The sequence below is a fragment of the Hydra viridissima genome, unplaced genomic scaffold (genome assembly GCF_058129835.1).
Source record: "Hydra viridissima isolate aposymbiotic clone 2 unplaced genomic scaffold, HvirCarnegie_v1 scaffold_6, whole genome shotgun sequence".
Lineage (NCBI taxonomy): Eukaryota > Metazoa > Cnidaria > Hydrozoa > Anthoathecata > Hydridae > Hydra > Hydra viridissima.
This window is the reverse complement of record NW_028324305.1, coordinates 3,146,851-3,171,601: the sequence shown is the minus strand read 5'-3', so window position 1 is coordinate 3,171,601 and position 24,751 is coordinate 3,146,851. Positions and strand designations below refer to the sequence as shown.

General features: G+C 33.2%; 3 protein-coding genes across 3 annotated transcripts; 2 read left to right on the top strand and 1 right to left on the bottom strand.

The window, feature by feature from the left end:
- Positions 1-14,884: 14,884 nt before the first annotated feature.
- Positions 14,885-15,241, bottom strand: LOC149886647 (uncharacterized). The gene has a single exon (XM_090091401.1). It carries the CDS (start codon positions 15,239-15,241, stop codon positions 14,885-14,887), a length of 357 nt encoding a protein of 118 aa, XP_089947527.1.
- Positions 15,242-15,743: 502 nt separating this feature from the next.
- On the top strand, positions 15,744-20,051 carry LOC149886646 (uncharacterized). Its single transcript, XM_090091400.1, has 8 exons — positions 15,744-16,260; positions 16,811-16,882; positions 17,254-17,902; positions 18,074-18,405; positions 18,604-18,870; positions 18,988-19,329; positions 19,412-19,463; positions 19,610-20,051. Exons 1-8 carry the CDS (start codon positions 15,744-15,746, stop codon positions 20,049-20,051), a joined length of 2,673 nt encoding a protein of 890 aa, XP_089947526.1.
- Positions 20,052-23,399: 3,348 nt separating this feature from the next.
- On the top strand, positions 23,400-24,188 carry LOC149886645 (uncharacterized). The gene has a single exon (XM_090091398.1). The coding sequence runs from the start codon at positions 23,400-23,402 to the stop codon at positions 24,186-24,188; it is 789 nt and encodes a 262-aa protein (XP_089947524.1).
- The last annotated feature ends 563 nt before the right edge of the window (positions 24,189-24,751 follow it).

Genomic DNA, 24,751 nt, shown 5'->3' with positions numbered 1-24,751 from the left:
TAATTATTTTGCACTGTCATGTTCTCGTGAAACACAATGGTGTGAAAGAAACACTGAATGAGTTAAGAAATATGTTCTGGGTTTCCAAGGCTAGATGTTTAATTCAAAGTTTAATCCGGAAATGTTTTCTTTGTAGAAAGTTTGAAGGGAAGCCATACCTTTATCCTATTTCTCCACCGTTGCCTGTGAGTCGTTTGAATAACGAACATGCTTTTAAGTACACTGGAGTAGATTATGCTGGACCTTTATATGTAAAAACAACACATGGGTCTAGCACCTTACATAAAGTCTGGATATTTTTGTTTACGCGCTGCAGTTCCCGTGCACATGTGTTAGATTTAGTTCCCGATTGTTCAGCGACAGCAACTATTCGTGGTCTGCGACGATTCTTTGCAAAACGTAGCGTTCCGTCGGAGATTTTGTTGGATAATGGCACACAGTTTACAGCGGAGGAAACTCAAGCTTTTGTTGCATCTAAGTCAATCAAATGGCGTTTCAATGTAGCGGCCGCCCCCTGGTTGGGTGGAATACTCGAAAGACTTGTACGATCAACAAAGAGGTGTTTAAAGAAAGTACTCACCAATTCTAGACTAACCTATGAAGAATTGATGATAGTCATTCAGGAAGTCGAATGCGTCATCAATAACCGACTATTGACATTCGTTTATGAAGAGGTTGGTGACGAAGTGCTCACTCCTAACCATTTAGTGTTTGGTCGGAAGTTAAATCTGGAAGCGATAGCCGAAGATTCAAGGAATTGTGAACAAGTCGAAATAGTTGAACAACATAAACACGTTAGAATGGTCTTAAGTCATTTTAGAACACGTTGGAAAGAAGAATATTTAAAGGATTTACGTGAACACCACAAAGTCTCCAAAGGTAATGGATCTGGACAAATCAAATGCAGAGATGTTGTCTTAATTGACGATGCCCCAAAGTCGCGAATTTTATGAAAAGTTGGAATCATAGACGAAGTAAATCTTTCTTCTGACAAAGAAGTCAGAAGCGCTACGGTACGTTACAAGCAGAACAACGAGTATAAAAGTATAAATAGGCCGATTAACAAACTTTACCCGATTGAATGTAGTGCTGCGAACATAAACGCTAAATTTATTGATGAAAGTGAAATTCCCCTTTTCGTAGTTAATTAGTTAACGGGGGATGGGGGGGGGGGATGTTGTGTTATGAGTATGCTTAAGCCGCTATGCTTCTTCACTTATATTTTTTGTGTGTAACGTAACATGGAACCGTGTTAGTGTGCTTGTATGTTTAAGAATAATATTGGTCTTAGGGAAAAAAAGCGTTTTTATTATTGTTGTTGAGCCTCCTTTTATTATCTCTGCCACCACTATATGTACATTAACATTGTATTGATAATAACAATACAATATAGGTGTTTGTCTTTTTTTTTATTGACATTAACACGGCTGTTGTTTAGTGATTTTTTTTTAAAATGAAGTTTTCATAAAACTTTTTTCTTTATTCTAATATTATTGTCTTGTTGCGCCGTTTCGCTGTTTTTCAGCCATCTAACATATTTAACAGGTGCTGTTGTGTGGAAGTAAGGCATTAAAGACGGCTATTTTTGTTATCTTGAAAAAAATAACTTCTTTGTTAGGGTAACCCTAATTGGGTATTTCCGTCCAAAGAGTTTAACGATGGAATTATTTAAAGACAACAAAGCTATAAACAGCTTTAACAGCTTGAGTTGTGACACTTACACATTATTTCTAAGTTGTGCAATATTGTCATGACTCGTAGACTATCATTTTATCGTAAAAAAACGGAATACTCAGTAAAACTTGTTTCCTTTTGTTGTATGTAACGGAGACCGGCGTTAGTCAAAACACAGGGTTAATTAAAACAAAAAACTCTTGCGCCGGCTAACAAGCAGTTTATTAATACAAGTTAAGAAGGTGTGAAGAACATGCCATTTTATTGTTGGATAAAATAAATTGAGTAAATTAATATTTTCATTGTATTCATGAAAGTAACTTTTTGTGATTTATGTATCATTAGTTTTTTCTGGCAATGACACCAAAAAATATATATGCAGTGTTTAAAGTCAGCGGATGCTGTCCAATTAATTGCGAAATATTTTCGAATGTCGACAATATACCTTCGAAAGTTAGACACCGCCCAGAACCATCAGAGACTATGATGCAATCTGAAGATACTGCTTTAGTTACTATCAGTCAAAAACTTCTTGCCTTGGTTACTGGTATTATCAATTACAATAAAAACTGCAATTTTTTGTATAAATTTTGGTTGTGTTGTTTTGCCTTTATTTAGGTGCAGAACCAGATACTGAACGATTAATTCCTGGACATCTCAAAACTCAACCAGTAGGTGTAGCAAAAACACTACATAAAACTTTTGAAGAAGAGAGAAACAAAAACTTCAAAGAATATATATGCAATATATAATAATAATATACAGTTTATCATATATGATACATATTAAAGAATGTAGAATATAGAATATAGAATATTCAATATCTAATATATGATATGTAATATATAATATCTAATATATAATATACAATATACAATTTAGAATATAAAATGCATAGTATAGAATTTATAATATAGAATATATATAGAATTTGTAAAAATAAATACAGCAACCTGTAAGACAGAGCGGGATTAATTTGAACTAATTTTTTAAGCAAACAGGTGGTATATATATATAAAACCTTTTCACTTAAAAAAAGAGTTCCATCTAACCCCGTTTTCCCCAACTTGTTACTGTATTTGTTATTTGAGTGATAGTTTTTATTATTAATGTATTATGAAAAATAACCAAAAATTAGGGTTTTTTTTAAGCTTTAAGAAAGTATTTGAGAAGTTGATGGGAGGGAAGCTGTTGACAAAGCATAGAGTTATTTTATATTAACATCGATTTCCATATGTATTTCCAGACCATGCTAATAGTAAAATAACCTTAGCCGTGACATTTATAACAGTGGACTAGCTGCTTAACCAGTGTTTTCAGAACTTCGCCTCTGATATACGGATTGTTCCGAGAGTTTTCTGTACTCAAGACTCTTAGATATTTTTTGATTACTTTCTCTTTGTGGTTATTTTGCTTTATCATGTTATCCTTTTGACAAACGGTTTTTTTTTTTTTTTTTGAGAAAGACATGAAATATAAGAGAAGATATGAAATATAAGCTAGAAAACTTTGGATTCACGTAGCAAGTATATGTTGTTAGATTTAACCGTAAACTATTGTTTTAAATAAACCTCGTCTTACGATTTGTTTCACTATAAATTACGAAACTTTATTTTTACTTCAACCGAAATATCGATAGACGAAAAAAAAGTAAATCTGTCAAAAACAGTTCAGATCTCCTTTTCCTTTATTTTCTCCTTTCTATTCTTGAGTTTTGCTTTAGCTTTCTCAATGCTACTTTAAGTTAATTATTTATGCTCACAATATAACCTTCTCAATTTCGACTTTTATGAATAATATTTACATATGCTCAGATTAAACAAAGTTGATGAATGAAAGATAAGCGCTCAAATTAAATTAGTCCAAAAACTCAAAACAGTTAACTAATTATTAGGGCTAGCTATTTAGTGTTGCTATTTAATGTTGAACAAATTACTCGTGATCGCCTTTAATTAGTTGAAAAAAATGGTTTTGTTTCATTTTTATGTCGTTAGATTTATGTCTGATCTCGTTAGATTATTATGTACTGATCTCGTTAGATTTATGTCACTGAACATTTCGTTTGACTTGTTTTTGTTACAAACTTTCATTTGTTTGTTATGTGTTCCAAAAAATCATTGTATCCAGACAGAACTTTTATCTTAATTATAAACATGATTTTGTAGCAATCAAAACACCATTTGCAGCAATCAAAACTCATCTAAAGTCAACCACTTAAATTTCAAACACTAGTAAGAGAAAACGAGAAGATGCCAACGACTTTAGCAACTAATTCAATATATAAAGCCAATCACATGTAAAGAAACGACTACAAATGAGTTAGATTTAGGGAAAGCGAGTTACAGCCATAATGGACATACGGGTGGGAATGTAGGGCTATCATTACGGGAAACACAAAGGCATGCCTACAAACTTACAACCTTTTCTCCTTTTTTTAAATTGGATTATTTGGAATATAAAAATCGTCAAATCCGCTCCGATATTTTCCATGATCCTTTTTGGAAGACAAATCAATGATGGCTTTTTAAATTCTTCTTTTTTCAAGTCTACAGCGACGTTGTCTCGATAAATATGGTCGACGTTCTTTGAATCCTGCGGAAAGAGGCAAATGAAATTGGGATTTTCTCAGATGATTTGTCTGGGGAGCATGAAATAATTTTTAGCCAAATAGAAGCAGTCGACGTTGGAATGCCTTTCTCGGATGTAATATTTCTCGCACTTGTTTTGTTTGGTCAATTGCAAATCGTCAAAAATCATTAAATTGTTTTTCGATGCGTCAAGATCTTCAGGTTCAGGCACGTCATCAGCTGTTTCAAAAAACTGACACTATGTCCTCTTTGTCATCATAACTTTTCGAAATCTCCTCAATGACACATTAAGGATTTAAATTCAATTTTTCAATATCCCCTTGAATGTAGACAATTCGAGAAAAACTTCTTTTGGCAGTTTCTTCTCGAAGGAGTTTTTCAGTATTTTGTATTCTGGCTGGAAAAGGGACTTTCCAAACACCTGCAAAGGATTATAATCCAACCATCCCGGTCTTAGCAGCAAATTCAGCAGCAAAGTTGTTTTTCCACAGCCGGACTTTCCGATGATGATTCCTCTTATACTTCTCGGTAAAAGATTGTGGTTGTTCCTTTTGCTCTTACCGATATTCCATAACAAATAGGTAATTTCCATTTTTATCTTAAAAAACTTTTTCTAAATATAAAAAATGTACTGCGTCAAATGCAAAAGAAGAACGGAACTCTTCACTTGAGGAACGAAGTTTCCAGAAATAACAGAAATATGCTCAAAAGGACTTGCGATGTTTGCGGAACGACCAAGAATAAATTTATTTCGTCGAAGAAAGGGGGCGACTTGACAGAATCGCTCAACAAATTGTCCATCTGAATCAAGCTTCCGTGGGCTAAATTCCCTAGAGAAATGCACATTCCAGGGATGAACTTTGCAGGTCCAGGTACAAACCTCGAGTTAAGACTTACTTCCACCGAGATTTACTAGGAATGGAGCAAACCTGTTGTTAGGGTGGACAATGCCGCACACCATCACGATCTTGCTTATAAATATTTCAGCGACAGACAAAACAGGAATGTGGCGGATTAGATGATGCTTGAAGAAATGAACTCCATACCAAACCCCACGCAAAAGGAAATCAACGAAAGAAAGCTCATCACTCCAGTCATCAAAGCCAAATCGAAATTCGGATTAGGTGTTAAAAAAAAAAAAAAATTCCCATGAGTGATCTGAAATGGACGGATCAGCTTGCAGAGGAGCTTCACAAACCAGTGATTCATCATTTCAAAAGAAGAAGGGTGATAGTGAATGATATTGATGAAATATGGGCTGCAGATTTAGTTGACATGCAATCGTTTTCAAAATTAAACAACGGCGTAAAATACTTGCTCCTGGTGATTGATGTGTTTTCAAAGTATGGATGGATCGCACCCTTAAAAAGTAAAACGGGTCATGATGTGGCTGACGCTTTAAGTAAAATATTCGAAGAATAAAGGTGCTCCAAAATGTGAGTGGACAAAGGAAAAAAATTTTACAACAAGCATGTGAAAGCGCTTGGAGTGCAATTATACTCCACTAAAAATGAAGAAAAAAGTTGCGTCGTTGAACGATGGAATAAAAACGATGAAAGAGAAAATGTTTAAATACTTTTCAGCACACAACACCAAAAAATATATTGACGTTTTAAACGAAGTGGTGAGCAGCTACAACAACACAAAACACTCTTCCAAGAAAATGACTCCTGCCGAAGCCAGCGAAGAAAAGTACAAAAATAGGGTCTGGATGAATCTGTATGGAAAGGTACAAACAGAAATACAACAACCAAAATTTTCCATGGGCGACAAAGTGAGGATCACTAAAAAGAAGTCTAATTTTGAAAAAAGGTACACACCGAGATGGACTGAGGAGGTTTTCACGGTGTCGAAAATTCAGTACACGGATCCTCCCACGTATAAATTCTAGGGATGGGAGTTAAGGTTAGTTTTAGTCTAACTAAAATTAGTCGACTAACTTTTTAGTCTAACTAAATTTAGTCGACTAACTTTTTAGCGTAACTAAAATTAGTCGACTAACTTTTTAGCGTAACTAAAATTAGTCGACTAACTTTTTAGTCTAACTAAAATTAGTCGACTAACTTTTTAGCGTAACTAAATTTAGTCGACTAACTTTTTAGTCGAACTAAAATTAGTCGACTAACTTTTTAGCGTGATAAAATTAGTCGACTAACTTTTTAGTCTAACTAAATTTAGTCGACTAACTTTTTAGCGTAACTAAATTTAGTCGACTAACTTTTTAGTCTAACTAAAATTAGTTGACTAAAACAAGATTTAGTGCTAAAAAAAACTGAATAACCAATACCATGAAATTATATGAATTATGACCAATAAATCAATTTAAAGGTATTCATCAAAATTTATTGTTTTGTACGTAATATAATTTATGACAATTAGGTATAAAAATTGTTTTGTTTGTACCTAGTATTGCCCCAAATTTTCTTTTATTGAATTAAATAAAAATTGGTTTGTTAGCAGAACAACTCCGTCAAAAACAGCTGATATTTTATACCGAAAACGTAATTAGTTTTTAGCATTTTAATAATAATTTTTAAAAGAAAAACAAAATTGAGAGTTGAACAAGATATATGTCTAATTACAAAATATAGAAATAATAAAAAAACATTAATTGCCTAACTGCTTCAATCTTATTGTTTTGATTGTAAATATCTGCGTTTTTATGAGTGTAGAGCGAAATAAATTAGATATTATTACTTCAAAAAATCATTGCAGGTATTATATAAAGGAAATCCGAAAATGCTTCTGCACATAACATCTTTCAAAAACATGACACCATTTTTTTTTAATAAATTGATTTCACATGTGTCTTAGAATTTATAATTCACTTTAACTAGAAATTGAAAAATCCAGATCTGAACCGCTTTTCATTGAAATTTAATAATAATAATTTAATAATAATAACGGGGGACTAATTAGATAAGTTTTATTACAAAATTCCAGGTGTTTATGTCGCAAACCTTTCACCAAAAACTTGAAAAACTCAAAAAATCGACCTTGAAAAAGTTACCCTCGAGATACCACTTCACTACTTACACATTACAAGATTTAAAAAAAATATTTTTTGGGTAAAAGTAACAATATATTTTTCGCAAATTAAAAAGTAAGTCGACTAAACTTAGTTGGACTAAAAAGTTAGTCGACTAAATTTAGTTAGACTAAAAGTTAGTCGACTAAACTTAGTTAGACTAAAAAGTTAGTCGACTAATTTTATTACGCTAAAAAGTTAGTCGACTAAATTTAGTTAGACTAAAAAGTTAGTCGACTAAATTAAGTTACACTAAAAAGTTAGTCGACTAAACTTAGTTAGACTAAAAAGTTAGTCGACTAATTTTATTACGCTAAAAAGTTAGTCGACTAAATTTAGTTACGCTAAAAAGTTAGTCGACTAAATTAAGTTACACTAAAAAGTTAGTCGACTAAACTTAGTTAGACTAAAAAGTTAGTCGACTAATTTTATTACGCTAAAAAGTTAGTCGACTAAATTTAGTTACGCTAAAAAGTTAGTCTACTAAACTTAGTTATACTAAAAAGGTAGTCGGGTAGTTTTAGTTACGGTTTTTATAGTTAAGTTAGTTACAATTTTTAGTTTTGGTCACAACACTAATAAATTCACTGACGCCAATGGCGAAGAAATTCAAGACACTTTTTATGAACAGGAAATGCAAAAGACTCATCAAGACATATTTAGAATAGAAAAAATCATTCGCAAACAAAAAACCATTGTGCCCATAAAAAAGTTGGATCATCCTACCAATTAAAACGTTAACGGAAAGCACGAGATTTTTGGTCAGAATGACATTAGGTTTCTTGCTCTATCACACAAGACGATATCGTTGTCAGTCGGACTGAAATTGGATAAAGGTATTGCAGTCGTTACTTTGATGAACAAAATCAGAGATCAATTGAATTACCACAAAAACGATGTTATTCTTTCAGAGTCTGTGGATGACGTCATCATGGTCATTCACAATTACAACCACCAGGACGTCATTGTTAAAAAAGGTGAAAAACTTCGTAAAATTAATCACATTGATTTGAATTAAAATAAATAATTGATTAAAAAAATGGAAATATTTAAAAACACAGATAAAACTTATTCGGTTCTTCCGACGGCTCCGGCGGATGAAGAGTACGTTTACCGCCTTCAAAAAATAAGCGAGATCCGAAAAGAAATGGAGGATGAAAAAGCAAAGAGATTGGCTCTCAGCAAAAAGTACCATCGCGCTTTCAGAATCGTATCGAATTCGGACAATTCGATGCAGGTATTATGGATTGCTCTGGGGACTGAGGGAATTGGGCTTTTATCAAACATTATTGCCAGTCCAGCGGCGATTGCGTGCGAGGTTGTTGCCATTGGAGTGGAGTTTTTATCAATTGTTGGAGGTCAAGTGAACAAAAAGCTGGCATTAAAAGCGGAGGAGCATGAAAAGTTGAAAGTTCTTGCAGAGTCTAAATTGAACACCATCAGTAGCCACATTTCAAAAGCGTTAATGGATGGAAAAACAAGCGACAGCAACTACGAATTGATTTTAAGCGAGCTTCAAAAATTTAAATTATTGATGAATGAAATAAGGACAAAAACAAAAAGCAATATGGATCAACTGACAAAAGAGTCTTTGATCAATAAAGGAAGAGAGGACGCGATTCAAGCGTTCAACAAGATATTCAAAAAATAAAATTTCTTCACTCAGCATAAACATGTAAAAAAAAATAGTTTTTTCACTCGACATAAACGTAAAAACCTATTTATGATTTTTTACACGTATTTTAAAACCCATGTCTTTTTTTAAAATACAAGACCCGAACAAGAGGGATGAGATTGTGATAGAAGTGATTGAGAGCAGAAAGAGAATTTATCAGAACAGTATCAAGGAGAATATTTTAGAGTCAAATTTTCAGGCTGATTTAAGCAAGCTGTACAAGCCTCTCATCGAAAGCAATGAAAAAGATGATCAAAAGCATGAATGTTGAAAATCCACCAGTGCTCGAATCAAGTGATTTGCAGGAATTCGCTGATATTTCGTCCCATTACTTGAGCATGTACACTGAGGTTTACGACCGAAAAAAGAGAAGAAATTTCGAAATGAATAAAATTGGAGATAAAATGTATATTGGAAAAATGGAGATGTCTGTGGGTGGGAATGATATGATTATTGGCGGAGAAAGATATGAAGGAACAAACGGTCTTTGGGAGCTTGTGACAAAATTTACTCCTAGAGCAACGTTAAAAATGGAGCAACGTTACCGATGAAGATTTGCAAAATTATGAAAAAGTTCTGATCGACAGTGATGCCATAAGATCTGATTCACATCCGTACAAACCAAAAGCCTCCAGAAGCGAAAAAATTGACAAATAATTGCAGCCATTTGGGAAAAAATGGCGCGTTCTGAAAAGGGAAAAAAAGGTCGTGGAGTAATTTTTCTTCCGAGCGATCCGAATGCTCTCGTGTAAAGGTTTCAACTTGAGCGTGGCTGCTTGGCATGCTGGAAATATAGGGTCAAGGAAGGATGCTGTGTCCATATGCGACGAGCTGTTGAGGCAAGGAGAGATAAATAAAGACTAATATAAATCGTTGATGAGGTATATCGATATGTAGTTCTCATTTAAAAACTTATTTAAAAAAATTATTTGTTTATTTTAAAATATTAATCATAAATAATCGAATATATGTTAAAAAGCACATCTTTGGAGGAGGTAGCATTGTGGACACGATTAAAAATTTTTTAAGAAGAGTGGCAGCTTCAAGCATGTCAAAAACAACTGCGAATTTGCTTAAAAATGCTGCAAAAAGCGAAATTGGAAGAGAGGCGATTATGGCTGCTAAGTCTGCTGGTAAAAAGTTGGCCTTTTCTGCCATATCCACTGCCAAAGACGTGGTCATTGATAAAGGAAAGAAGGCGATTGAGAAGGTGTACGCTAAGACTGGAACAGTGAAGCCGAACATTTTAGGCGAGACAGTGAAGCCAGATGGTGCTGAGAGTCCGATTTACGATTTACATTAAAAATTGTTCGGTTCATCCATAATCAGAAAAAAAAGTGACAAAAAAAGAAAGCGATTAGAATTCAAGACCTTGCAAAAATGGGAAATGGGATGAAGATTGCGTGAAGCATTTTGAAACCGTGTGAAGCAATTTGAAACATTTTGAAGGAGCTTGAAGAAGCAGTTTGAAGCAGCGTAAAACAGTTTGAAACCGTGTAGACCGTTTAAAACCGTTTAGACTTTTTAGACCGTTGGAAACAGTCTGAAACTGTTTGAAATATTTCAGTCGCGTAAAATGAGTTAATTTTTTAATTTCAGATAAAAATGATAAATACCGACAGATTAAGAATTACCGAAAATCCAGAGTATGAAATTGGGATTGAAAATATTGATTTTTTTGAGTACCTTTCCACAAATCTTAATTTAAATTCTTCAGGAACAATCACTTTTGAGATTGACTGTCAATCGATTCAAACAGTGCCATCAGAGGTTTCCATCCTCATCGAAGGAGTATTAAAAAAGAGTAATGGTACTTTTTACGAAGCCACAGACAAGATTGCATTAGTGAACAATGCCTTGATGTATTTGTTCAGCGATATCACTTATGAGTTATCAGGAGAGCAAGTGGAGAGAGTCATTTATCCAGGTCAAGCCACCACCATGCTTGGATGATGAAATATCCTTATGGATTTCAGCTTGCAGATGGATTAAAACAGATGTGGTAAATGGATACGTCAAGTCATGTTGGAAATGCAGGACTCAACGTAAGGAGGGATCACTTGTTTTCAGACACCACATCCATTGGAGCTTTCTCATTTAGAATTCTTTTGAAGCACATTTTTGGTTTTTGCGAAACATATGACAAAGTTGTTCATGGATTCAGACACATTATCAACTTTACAAAGAAAGAAAATGATGACGCTATTTAAAGAACTGAGAGCGTCAGTGCAGGAATGATTGACCTTAAAAAATTCAGACTTTATATGCCGAGACTTGAATTGGATATTTTGAGGAAGAGCGATTTCATGAATTTAATGGCTAAAAAGATACCCAATCAAGTGGTTTATAAAACAAACAAATGCGAAAGGCAGCTGGTTCCATCTGGTTGCACAGGATTCGCTTGGTCGCTCGGAAGAATCACGGACAAAAGTGTTCCAAGATTCATCATATTGGGACTTTAGCAGAACAGATCTTCCAGTCAAACTGTTAGTCCATCCATATATGACCATTGTGATTCTAGCAATTTTTACTTGACCGTTAATGAAATAAAGTATCCAAATTACAATTACGACTTGAATTTTGGAGAGAAGAGAGTTGTTATGGCCCTTTCAGATGCATTCTCGTTTGATGAAAAACATTACGGCACAAACGAACTTGTTTGTCAATCTGGATTGCCCTTGCTTGAATATGTAAAATTGTATTAATTGTTCTTTGACGATATCAGCAAGAAAAAAGAGAGAGTGGTTTTGAAACTGCTGAATTGGTGGTGAACCGAACAGCGACTCTTGCAAATACCATCATATTTGCAGTGGTCATTTCAGACAAAATGATGAAATTTGTTTCAGACGGAACCAACATGACTGCTGTTTATTAAGAATCCATTTTGATAAAATTTGAAAAATTGAATTGACTTAAATAAAATTTTTCCAAATAAAAATGAGATACACAACATCTTATTTGAAAAATTTCCTGATGAAAAATGGTGTCACCAAAACGGAAGACACTTTGATGCCGTTGATGATACTCGCGGCTGAAAATAATCTGATCAATAAAGATTTAATTTTGGAAAGAGCAAAAGAAAAGAGAAATGTGGGACATCCGAGAATATATGACATAAAAGAAAAAAAACCATTCAATCCCAAGTACACCTGGTTAAATTTCATCAAAAAAAAAACCTGTCTCTCTGAAACTCATATCGAAACGGGCGAGGTGACTGAGTACAAATCCATTTCTAAAGCTATAAAAGCGACTGCACATGGATGGGATTACTTTGAGCGTCGAGATGGAAAAGTGGACAATGGATATAAAGTCGAAATTATTAAAAATGAAGAAAATTATTAAAAATGAAGAAAAGATCTGTAAAAAATTGAAAATCGCAAAGACGGCAAAGTCGAAATTAAAAGAGTTTTTTAACAAGAAAGAGATAAAAAATTAAACTGACTTAAATAAAATCTTTCCAAATAAAGAGATGGAGAATGAACATGTTTTTTTTTTTAAGAGGAGACGGAAGAGTGGCTACAATGCAAAACGTTAAAAAAATTGCGAGAAATCGCCAAAGAGAGAAAATTGAAAAATTATTAAAAAATGCTGAATAAATTTCTTTACAAATTAAAAAGATGGAAAACGCGCTGAATGATGAATCTGGCAATCGGTATGTGATCAATGAATTTGGCGATCAATATCAGATTGATGAACTTTGTAATCGGTATCTGTTTTATTTTGATGACTTTGGCAATCGGTATGTGATTCATGAATCTGGCGATCGGTATCTGATTGATGATTCGGGCCGTTAGGATTCGATGGATAAATCAGACGACGAGTCGGATGACGATATTGCAGAAGAGTTGGATGACGATATTGCACAAGAGTCGGAAAACGATAGTAATTTAGAAGAGTGGGAAGAGCTTAAAAAATTCATTTTAAATCATTGGCTGGGGAGATGGTGTAGTCCTGCTGCTTGAAACCGCTGAAAATTTTTTAAATTGTTTTTGAAAATTTAAAAAAAAATTGAAAAAACTTAAAATCTTTCCAAATAAAAATGGTAAACGAAACAGTGAAGAAATTATTCGCCAATGAGCGAAAAGTTAAAAATTACTTAAAAATCTTTCAATATATAAAATGGAAAACAAAACTTTAAAGAATTGCGAGAAATCGCCAAAGAGCGAGTAATAAAATATTACTACAAGATGCAAAAGGACGTTCTCGTGGAAGCAATAAACAACACTAGATCTATCGCGTTCCGAGACCTATGATTATTCAAAGACCTGTCGTTGCGAGACCTGTCATCGCTCCGAAACCGTCCATAATTCCACCAAGACCGGATATCGCTCAACCTATCATGTGAAAACCAGCTCTTGCTCCAAAACCGGTTCATTTGCAAAATCCTGTCATTTCTCCGAGTGCTGTCGTTGCTCCACGTCACATCCTTAACGAGCCTGTTCCAGATTCGACGCCTGTGTTGGTTCCTGGTTTATTTTCAAGGTTAACGGCGGCTATAAGAAATGTGGTTGCTAACAGTTTCAACCAAGTGCTTGAATCGATTGATCCATAAGTCCTAAAGGCGGTGAAGAAAACAGTGAGCGATGTAAGAGACGGAGTTAAAAAAAGAATTAAGTATCTCAAATCAATTGTATTCAGCAAACCACAAATAAATTATACATTGACCAATCATCCGGTGGATAGGGTTGTTAAACAATTTTCACATGAAGTTGAAGGAAATCATCATGACGCCTCCGCCTTTTTAGGCTTGGTGAGAAATGGAGCAGTGAAAGTCGTGGGCGAAAATAGAAATAAAAGTGTGCGCATTGTTTTGACATACGAGATGAAATGTGTAAGCATCATTACTGGAGAGGAAACAATTTCAATTGTTCCTTTTGTGGGGGATTATTTAGACTTTCCCTGAGACACTAAAGAGTCACTTTTTAAACTTGATAATACATTTTACATCTTACTGCGAATCAATACATTTTACAAAACACACTTTCTTTTTATACATTCTTACGATCGCGTCTTTTTCACACATTTTATGCATTAATAATTAAATACCTTAACTCCTAGACTAATTAGCATCTACAAAATATTAACACCTTCAAACACGTCTTCACACAAACACACCTTCAAACACGCCTTCACACACCTTCAATTACGTCTTAAAGACTTATTCACGACACCCTCCCCCGATTAAAGCTGAGACTTCGGCTTTAATCAGCTATCTCCCATCTCTTTTTCCATGATGTAATTGATCTTTTGTCTTGCATTCAATTTCGCCAGTCTCGTTTCTCTTTTCAAGATATCCTCTTCAGCTCTAGTTTCCAATTTCTTGTTCGATTTGATTACGCTTCCTGCTTCACAATCCATTTCTAAGTCACACACCAACTGAATTGGTCGTTCAACTACATAACCATTTCCCAAGCGTATTTTAAAACCACGAACAACTCCATCTTTCCCTTTAATGTTGTTTTCAATAATGTTGAGAAGTGTCTTGTCCTTCACATCGTCTTTAATGAGAACCATGCTTCCGACACCTGGGAGTTTTGCATTACCTCTCTTTTCCTTTGCTTGTTGTCGTTCTTCCATTGCGTGCACGTACTCGTTCATCCATCTTTTCCTTAAGTGATTCTTACAATTTTTCACAAACTTGACTCTCCGGAGTGCACAATCGCCCCTTGTTATTAAATCAATATCTTCTTCAAGCAAAATTGCAGGTCTCCCTCTCATTAATACATTTGGCGTCAATACTTGATTATCGAATTGGTCACCTTGGCGACATAGTGGGCTATTGTTCATAGCGCATTCCACATCCAACAATACTTCTTCCAATTTAAAGAAGCTTAGGATGCCCTTACCGACTGTTTTTGACAAACTTTTCTTCATTATTCCAATTAATCTTTCAAACAAACCTCCCCACCACGGCGCCCTTCACAAGTTAAACCTCCATTTTATGGCTTGGGAAGCAATATAGTTTGCGAGATTTTCATCTTTCGTTAGTGTTAGTAACCACTTCCCTGTTGGCACAAATGTCCTTGCGTTATCACTAATCATCATTTGTGGAGGTCCTTTTCTTGCAACAAACTTCTTTAAAATTCTCTGAGATTCTCCTGCCGATAGATCATGACGAAGTCTAAGGTAGACAGCTCTTGTACATGCGCATGTAAACAGCGCAACATAACATTTTTTAATCAACTTTTGTGGTGTTTTATATTTTAGCGGACCAGCAAAATCAACACCTGTAACCGTAAACGGTTCGATATCTTTAGTTCTAAAACGTGGTAACATTGCTCTCTGTAAAAAGTGTCTTATTATACGGCTTTTTGTTATTTATTAACGGTTTTATCTGGATTTTCTTGATTGTATTTTTTAATTGTAAAAGTTTTATTACAGTTATATTTTGGTTAGTTAACACGATATTACAACGAAGAGAGCATCCTTCTCAATTACTGTCTAAAAAAATAATTAAAGCTAGAATTATTTACATGGCGCCCAATGCAAAAAATAGAAATAAAAGCTGAACGAAGAATATTGCCAGAAGAAAAATATTTATCCAATTGAACTCAGAAAAAGAATCGACTCGACTTACAAAAGTTTTGTTTACATTTGATTTGGTGTAAGATTTGAATTGTGTCAACTACGTGCTGGTAGGAAATAACATTGTTTTGTTGATTGAAAGTAGATTTGTTGTTGTTGTTTACATATTTTTTCATTGCTCATTGTGAGTATTGTGTGTAAGAACAAGTGAGAAATTGTATAGAGACTGTATAGTGGTATTAGATAATAAGTTATGGCTGCAATATTAGGTAGAAAGATAGCTAAAAGGAAAGCATTAAGAAGTATCTTTCAAAAGAATGTTTTAAAAATTAGTCAGGCTTTGGAAGACCCTGACACCTCACAGTATGTATTTATAGCTTTGAAAAATAGTTTGAGTGACTCTTATACCAATTTAAATAACATTGATGAAGAAATAATTAATATACTTGATCCAAATGAGGTTGAGGAGGATGTTTTAGCGAGTGTTGAAATAACTGATCCATTTCACAATATACTTTCTAAAGTAAATCTTAGGTTAGAATCTGTAAAATTAGATTTGGAAAATAATTCTGAACGGAGTTCAAAAAATAAAATGAATTGTAGATTGCCAAAAATTGAACTTCCAATTTTTAAGGGTAATTTCCTTGAATGGCAAACATTCTGGGATCAATTTAATGTTGCCATACATAACAATGATGACCTAAGTGATATTGATCGTTTCAATTATTTAAAAAAATATTTAGGAGGCCAAGCATTGACTACAATTTGTGGTTTAACCTTATCATCAGAAAATTACAGGAAGCAGTTTGTTTATTGACTGAACGATATGGTAACCCGCAAATTTTAATCTCTGCACACATGGATTCATAATAAAAACTTGTGAAAGTGAAAATTAGTGATAATGTTGATGGCTTAAGAAAACTTTATAACGATATAGAGGCAAGTGTTTGAAATTTGAAATCATTAAAAGTTGAAACTAACACATATGGAAGTCTTTTGATTCCTATTTTAAAAGAAAAATTACCAGATGATTTGATTCTGTTAATTTCAAGGAAATTTGGTGGGGAGGTTTGGACAATAGGTTTATTGCTAAAATATTTTCGAGAGGAATTAAATGCAATAGAGTGTTGCTCAACGAACAGTAGAAATGTTGAAAACAGGAAAGTCAATAGTGAGTCTTTCACAACAGCAGGATTATATTCACAGAACATTAATCAGAACTCCATTTACAGAATAATTACAAAAAAGTTTTTCCAAAATCATTTGATAGAGATTATCAAAATAAAATAAAATATAATTATCCTTGTGTATACTGTTCAGAAGATCACAACCCTTGGGAATGTAAAAATGTGACAAATTTCTCAACCAGAAAAGAAATTTTAAAAAAGCAAGGTAGATGTTTTAATTGTCTTAGAACAAATCATATATTCAAGAATTGTCAAGCAAATAATATTTGTAGTAAATGCAAAGAGAAGCATCATATTTCTTTGTTTGAAAAAGAAAACACTATTGTTGGGCATGCGACACATAACAAACAGCTAAGACAAACATCAGTGCAGTTTCAGAAAATAAATCTTTAAAGGCAAGAATCCTATTTGATAGTGGAAGCCAACGGTCATATATAAGTGAAAATATTCAAAAACGATTAAATTTAAAAGTTATTAGAAAAGAGAAAATTATAATTAAAACATTTGGGAAAGATAATTAACAAACATTGCAATTATTGAATGTTGTTCAGTTTAAGGACAAATATAAATATTCAGATTATAGTGTTTATATGGAAGCATTATATGTACATGTTATTTGCAGTCCTCTGCAAAGGCAAAGCGTGTCATTAGCCGGTGATCAATTTAAACAAATATCTAAATTTTCATTAGCTGATCATGATGATGGATCTCTTGATTTTCATGTTGATATTTTAGTAGGTATTGATTTTTATCATAGTTTTATTTCTGGAAGAATAACTAGAAGTCCAATAGGTGGTCTAGTAGCTAGTGAATCAGTCTTAGGGTGGGTATTAAGTGGTACTATTCCACTAAAACACAACACAAAAACATTACTCAGTAGTCATTCCATGCATTGTGAGGTTGAGAGTGAAATAGATGAGCTTAGGCAAGATCTAAATAAGTTTTGGTCTGTTGAGACCATAGAATCTCCTGAGAGTTGTGTGATGCATCAGTTTGAAAAAGATCTAACACATAATGGAGAACGATATATAACAAAGTTACCTTTTAAAACTGACCATGATCTTTTACCTGATAACTATCATATTTGTAAAAAACGTCTGGCCAATTTAAAAATAAGATTAAATGATAAACAACTGGTTACTGAATATAATCAAATTTTTGTAGACTATGAAAAGGATAATATAATAGAAAGATTTAGTGAGTCTGATATGTTTAAAGAACCAGGGTGTGTGCATTATTTGCCTCATAGGCCTGTCATTCGAAGAGATAAGGACACTACAAAATTTAGAGCTGTTTTTGATGCATCATGTTAAACAACAGGACCGTCTTTAAATAATTGCTCGTATTCAGGTCCGAATTTACTATCTAAAATATTTGATATCTTACTAAAATTTAGGTTTAATGCTATAGGGATAATTGCTGATATAAAACAAGCATTTTTGAACATTGAAATCTCTTCTGAACACAGAGATTACTTAAGGTTCTTGTGGTACGAGAGAATATCTGATAAGGAGGCTAAATTAATTGTATATAGATTTCTTAGAGTTGTTTTTGGTTTAACAAGTAGTCTTTTTCTTTTAAATGCCACTTTAAAACACCATCTTAATAAGTACATAAAAAATGATAAAAAATTTATTGAAAGATTAATAGATGATCTCTATGTTGATGACATATCCTCTGGCTGTGAAACAGTTTCAGAAGGAAAAATGTTTTATAAAAAATCCAAAAGTATATTTTTAGATGCAGGGTTTGAATTAAGAAAATAGATTACAAATGATCATGAATTACAAGATTATTTTAATAAAAAGGAAACAATTAAAAATGAAAACTCAAAATGTAATCTAAAAGTTGATGAATTAAAATTTTTTGAAAGTGAAATTATGAAAAATGAAAACAATGATAACAACAGTTTTAAAAAAATTTTAGGAATTGAGTGGGATATATTAAAAGATGAATTTGTTTTTGAATTTAAAGATTTTGTTAACAATGCAAGAACGCTAAAAACTACTAAAAGAAATATTTTAAAGATGGCAGCATCCTTTTTTGATCCCCTAGGTTTTTTAACACCGATAACTTCAAGAGTAAAAACAATTCTTCAATTAATTTGTAGAGATAAAAGTGGATGGGATGAAATAGTAGCAGAAGTAATAGAATTAGCTTGGACAGAATTTTTAAAAGATCTTGAGTTATTAAGTTTTGTTAGAATTCCAAGATTCGTGTTTGGGAGAGTTAATTAGAGTAGTAAATGTGTTCAGTTGCATGGATTCTGTGACAGTTCCAAATTAATTTATTGTGCAGTTATATATCTAGTTGTAGAAACAAGTTTAGGAGTGAATAGGAAGTTTTTAGTTTCAAAGTCACGTGTTTCACCTTTAAAAGAATTAAGTATACCTAGATTAGAGTTATTAGGTTGTGTGTTACTGAGGAGACTTGTAGAGGAAGTGTTAAGAGTTTTAAGTGGAAGAGTGCAATTTGATGATGTAAGTTGCTGGTGTGATTCAGAGGTAGCATTGTATTGGATCAAGGGTAACGAGAGAACATGGAAACCATGGGTGGAGAATAGAGTGAATGCCATTAGAAAAGTGGTTGATAGAGAAAAATGGAATCACATTAATGGGGAGTTGAACCCAGCTGATTTTCCTACTCGTACAAGTAATTTTGTTTATTTAAGAAATTGGTTGAAAGGACCAGAATTTTTTGTTAAATATGAATAAAAAGATTAATGAATTTAAAGTTGATAGGAAGTTTCAGATCGATATTATGTCTGAGTGTAGGAGAGGGGAAATGTAGTTGTTTGTAATGTTGTTTTGGACTCATCACAAAGTTTGAGTAGTGTTATTGATGCATGTAGGTTTAGTTCATTCGAAAAGTTAATTATTAGCACTGGATATGTATTTCGATTTATTAACAACTTGTTAAAAACAATTAAAAGGCTACCATTAAACAAACAAGTAACTTTGACGACAGATGAGTACAAGCTTGCACTCAATGAATGGATTAGAGATGAACAAAGAATTCTTCAAAACGACAAAAGATTTGATAAACTGAAAAACTCATTAAAGTTATTTGATGGTGAAGACAAACTACTACGATTACAAGGAAGATTTGAAAATGCTAATTTAAACTTTACAGAAAACCACCCTTTAATATTACGTGGCAAAGAAAATCGGTTCACAATATTACTGATTCGTAACTGTCATAAACAAGTTTTGCATCATGGAGTCGAATCGACGTTGAATAAAGTACGATCCCAATTCTGGATAATAAAAGGAAGATCGACGATAAAAAGTATTATTAGACAATGTGTAACATGCAAGAAATTCCAAGTAAGAACATTGTTACCACCTATTAGTCCGGATTTACCCGATTTTTGAGTTAATAATTTACATTCTTTTCAATCAACTGGATTAGATTATGCAAAACCTTTATTTATAAAAACACTTAATAAGGACGCTGCTTGTAAGGTCTATGTTTTGCTATTGACTTGCGCATCTAGTCGAGCAATCCATCTTGAACTGACACCTGATATGAAAATTCCAGCCTTCATAAGAGCTTTTAACACGTTCGCTGCCGAGCTATTTTTAATTACGCGTTATTTCTTTGCCGAGCCATAATGTCTGCAATGATTAATATTTGCCGAGGCTGTTTTGCGTGGTTTCATTCTCACTGCCAAGGCTAGATATCAACATTTCAATAAAAAAAATATTTTTAATCTGAAATAGTTCTATACTTTTTTTTATTCTGAATATAACTGACAAAAAAAAAAGCACTACGAGTATACTCGTAGTTTGGCAATGGCGAAGGAATTTTTTTCTCCAGTGCCGAAGTACTCGTAACACCGAAATGAGTATAACTCATTGCGGTGACTACATCTTTTCAAGATGTAATTGAGAGCTTGAAAGTTGTAATTAAGAAACGTAAGATGTAATTGAGAAATACAGCAGGTAATTTAGAAGTCGCAAAATGTAATTAAGAAACACAACATGTAATTAAGAAGTTTTAAAATGTAACTGAGAAACCCAACATGTAAATAAGAAATCGCAATATGTAATTTGAAACATATATTATAAGCTTTTCTCAATTACAACTTTCATCTTCTCAATTACATCTTTTGTTTCTTAATTACATCTTCCATGTTCTAAATTACATATTGCGACTTTTAAATTACATTTTGTATTTCTCAATTACATCTTACGTTTCTTAATTACAACTTTCAAGTTCTCACTTACATCTTGAAAAGGTGTAGTAATGTAGCTTATCTTATGCATTATTATTATAAATAGTGTTTCAATTTTTTTGCACATGCACATTGGCAGTTATCATGAGTAAACAAGGTAATTTATATTTTGTTTTCTTAATTCTAAATTGTTGTGTTTTTTAGACTAGAAGCTAAAATATATTTGACAACTACATTATACTGTATGTTATTGAAAATGTGAAAAAAAATTTGAAGTACACAATAAGATGTTTTTTAATACATTAAAAAACATTTTAGTGTGCACTTCGAATTTTTTACACAGTATACTAATTAATGTGTTTTATAGATGAGTAATTTCTTTTTTATAAATTGATAATTTATAAATTTATCTATCTCCTATTAGCTCAACACAGAAATTCCACTATTGGATCAGCACATATAATTATGGAAGACTGTGAGGGTAGTGAAGATGATGATATTGAAGATTCGGATTCATTTTTCGCTTATACTACTACGTCTTCGAGCTTGACTGCATCAGAATCAGGTTCTGAAGATAATAACGGTGAAGAAAGTGATGACAATCAGTACACAGACGTTCAGCTAGCAGCCACTGCAGAAGATTTTTTAATGCCGCCAAAAAGAGCTAGAACAACGGGTGGTCCATCTAGAAATTCAAACCAATGGAAAGATGAGCCGAATATTGTAAAACAAATTCAATTTTCTGCGGATCCTGGTTTGAAGATAAACATGGAGAGCAAGAAACCATTAGATTTCTTTAGACTATTTGTTACAGAAGAGCTTATAAATACTATGGTAGTTGAAACTAATCGCTACGCAACGCAAGAAATAAATAAGCAGCGTCCCCTCAGAAGAAGCTCACGTTTTAAAGATTGGAAACCAATAAATTCAGAAGATATGCGGCAGTTCCTTGGAGTTCTTCTTCATATGGGGTGTGTCAAAATGCCATCTTTAGAACACTATTGGTCTAAGAACAGTCTCTATAGATTTCCCTTATTTTCTAGAATAATGTCACGAAATAAATTCCAACTAATATTACGGTTTTGGCATTTTATTAACAATGAAGATTCGGGTAGTGGACGCTTGTGTAAAGTTATTGGACTTCTCGATCATTTAAATAATGCAATGGATAACATCTACTGTCCTAATAAAAATATATCAATCGATGAGTCAATGATGCTTTGGAAGGGACGTCTTGTATTCAGGCAGTATGCGAAAAATAAAAGACATAAGTATGGTATCAAGTTCTATGAGCTTTGCGAATCAGATGGTATTGTACTAAAAGTAAAAATCTACTCTGGCGAGACAACTCTCGATAAACATTTGTTGGGTCAAACGGGAGCTATTGTTTTAGATTTAATGGAAAAATTTCTGGGAAAAGGTTATCACCTGTACACCGATAGCTTTTACAATTCCTTTGAATTAACAAAGCACATGATAAATCAAAAAACACATATTTGTGGTACTTTAAGAACTGATAGAAAGTCAAATCCAAAAGAGTGTACAAAAGCAAAACTAAAACAGGGAGACGTTATAAGCAGAAGCAGAGAGGGTGTAGTGGTTGCTAAATGGAAAGACAAAAGAGACGTGCTAATGATTAGCAACTTGCATTCGTTGCAAATGATTGAAGTGACAGACAGGAGAGGAGAGAAGAAAATGAAACTCAACATTATTAAAGATTACAATCAATATATCTCAGAAGTAGATAGGGGAGAACAAATGGTATCATATTATGATTGCCTAAGAAAGACAATCAGATGGTATAAAAAAGTAGCAGTTCATCTCTTTGATACTTTTTTGTTTAATGCTTACTGTCTAAACAGCAAATATGGGGTAGATCACACAATTTCCTTGCTTAAGTTTAGAGAATTAGTTGTTACGGACTTATTGGGTGAACGTTTGAATGAAATTGTGCCTCGAATCACCAATAATAGCTTCCACTACTTGTCTTCAATACCACCGAATGAAAAGAAAAAATTCCCAACCAAACCATGTCGAGTCTGCTCTAAAATAAAACGTAAAGAAACACGATATGAATGTGCTGTTTGTGAAAATAGACCTCCGTTATGTATTGGCGAATGTTTCAGAATGTATCATTCAACAGAATAGGTTTACACTTGAATTTTCATGAAATAAAATTAAATCAATATCAATGTTTTATTTTTATCTGTTTTAAGCTATTTCTGTCTTTATCCGCATTTTTTGTTAGGTTCCCTGGATTTTTAAAATAAAAACTTGAATGTAATATTTTCTGAAATCAAATATGAAGCTAAGAAAAAAAAAAAAAAAGAACAGACAAAGCCAGTCATGCACAAATGATATTTGAAATAAGTTAGTATAACTACGAGTATTCTCGTAGTTGGCAAGCTCATGACGCCAGCTTACTACGAGTATTCTCGTAGTTGGCAGCGAACGTGTTAAGCGTTTCGCAGCACGAAAAGGTTTTCCTGATCTTATTATCTCTGATAATTTTAAAACCTTTATATCTAAAGAAGTTAAAATTTTTATGCTGAAAAATGATGTGCAACAGAAATTTATTCTACCAGCTTCCCCCTGGTGGGGTGATTTCTACGAACGATTAGTTAAATCTGTCAAAGTTGCAATGAAGAAAACAATTGGAAAGGCTTTTTTATTTTATGAAGAACTAGAAACGACACTATGTGGAATCGAATCTGTGATAAACAGTCGTCCACTAATTTACATAAGCGAGGATGACACTGAAGAAGCCTTAACACCATACCATTTAATGTTTGGACGAAACATTCATAATAAAACGAATGGAATTCGTATACAACCTGAAGATATTTCGAAAAGAGCTATGTTTATTAAAACAATGATATTTAACTTTTGGAAAAGATTTACAACTTCTTATCTTAATGAACTTAAACAACACCATATATACGTAAAAGGTAAAACTTCATACACCGAAGAGCTAGTAGTAAACGATGTAGCTCTCATACAAGATGATACCAAGATCCCTAGAAGTCAATGGCGTATGGGAAAGGTTTTGGAACTTATTAGAGGAACTGATGGAAAAATACGAGGTGCACGTTTACAAGTTTTATCCAAAGAAGGAACTCGAACAACCTGTTTCCGACCTATTCAAAAATTAATACCTTTTGAAATTACCAACAAATCAAACGAAATGAGTGAAAATAAAAATAGTAAATCAACCGAAGATGAACCAGGTGTGATTGCTACAAGTGAGACGTGCAAGTCAATTTGTAAGCGGCCGATCAGACAGGTAGCGAGCGCAGGCGAATATTTACGGCGCTTAAAAGAGTTACATTATTAGTTGACCAAGTCAACGTAGGGGTGTATGTAAAAAGTGTCTTATTATACGGCTTTTTGTTATTTATTTGTATTTATATATATAGTTATGTATTTATATATATATTGTATTTTATCTGGATTTTCTTGATTGTATTTTTTAATTGTAAAAGTTTTATTACAGTTATATTTTGGTTAGTTAACACGATATTACAGCGAAGAGAGTATCCTTCTCAATTACTGTCTAAAAAAATAATTAAAGCTAGAATTACTTACACTCTCGTTGGCGGTAAAAGCAGCTTCACTCTATATCTCTTACATAAATTGCATTCACGAATGACCTTTTTTATGGCAACTCTCAAATTCGGCATCCAAAATCTTTCTCTTATGCTTCTCATGGTATCTCCTACTCCCCCGTGTAACGTTTTTGCGTGATGATGCTCAATAATTCTTAGAGTTAGTTGGAATCCTTTTGGTACAAATATCGGATTACACCCTGAGACTTTTCCGTGACATCTCCAAAGCTATTTCTCATCCTGTTTAAGTTCCACATCGGACTTTATTGCAACAGCTTCTTGTAGTAACTTA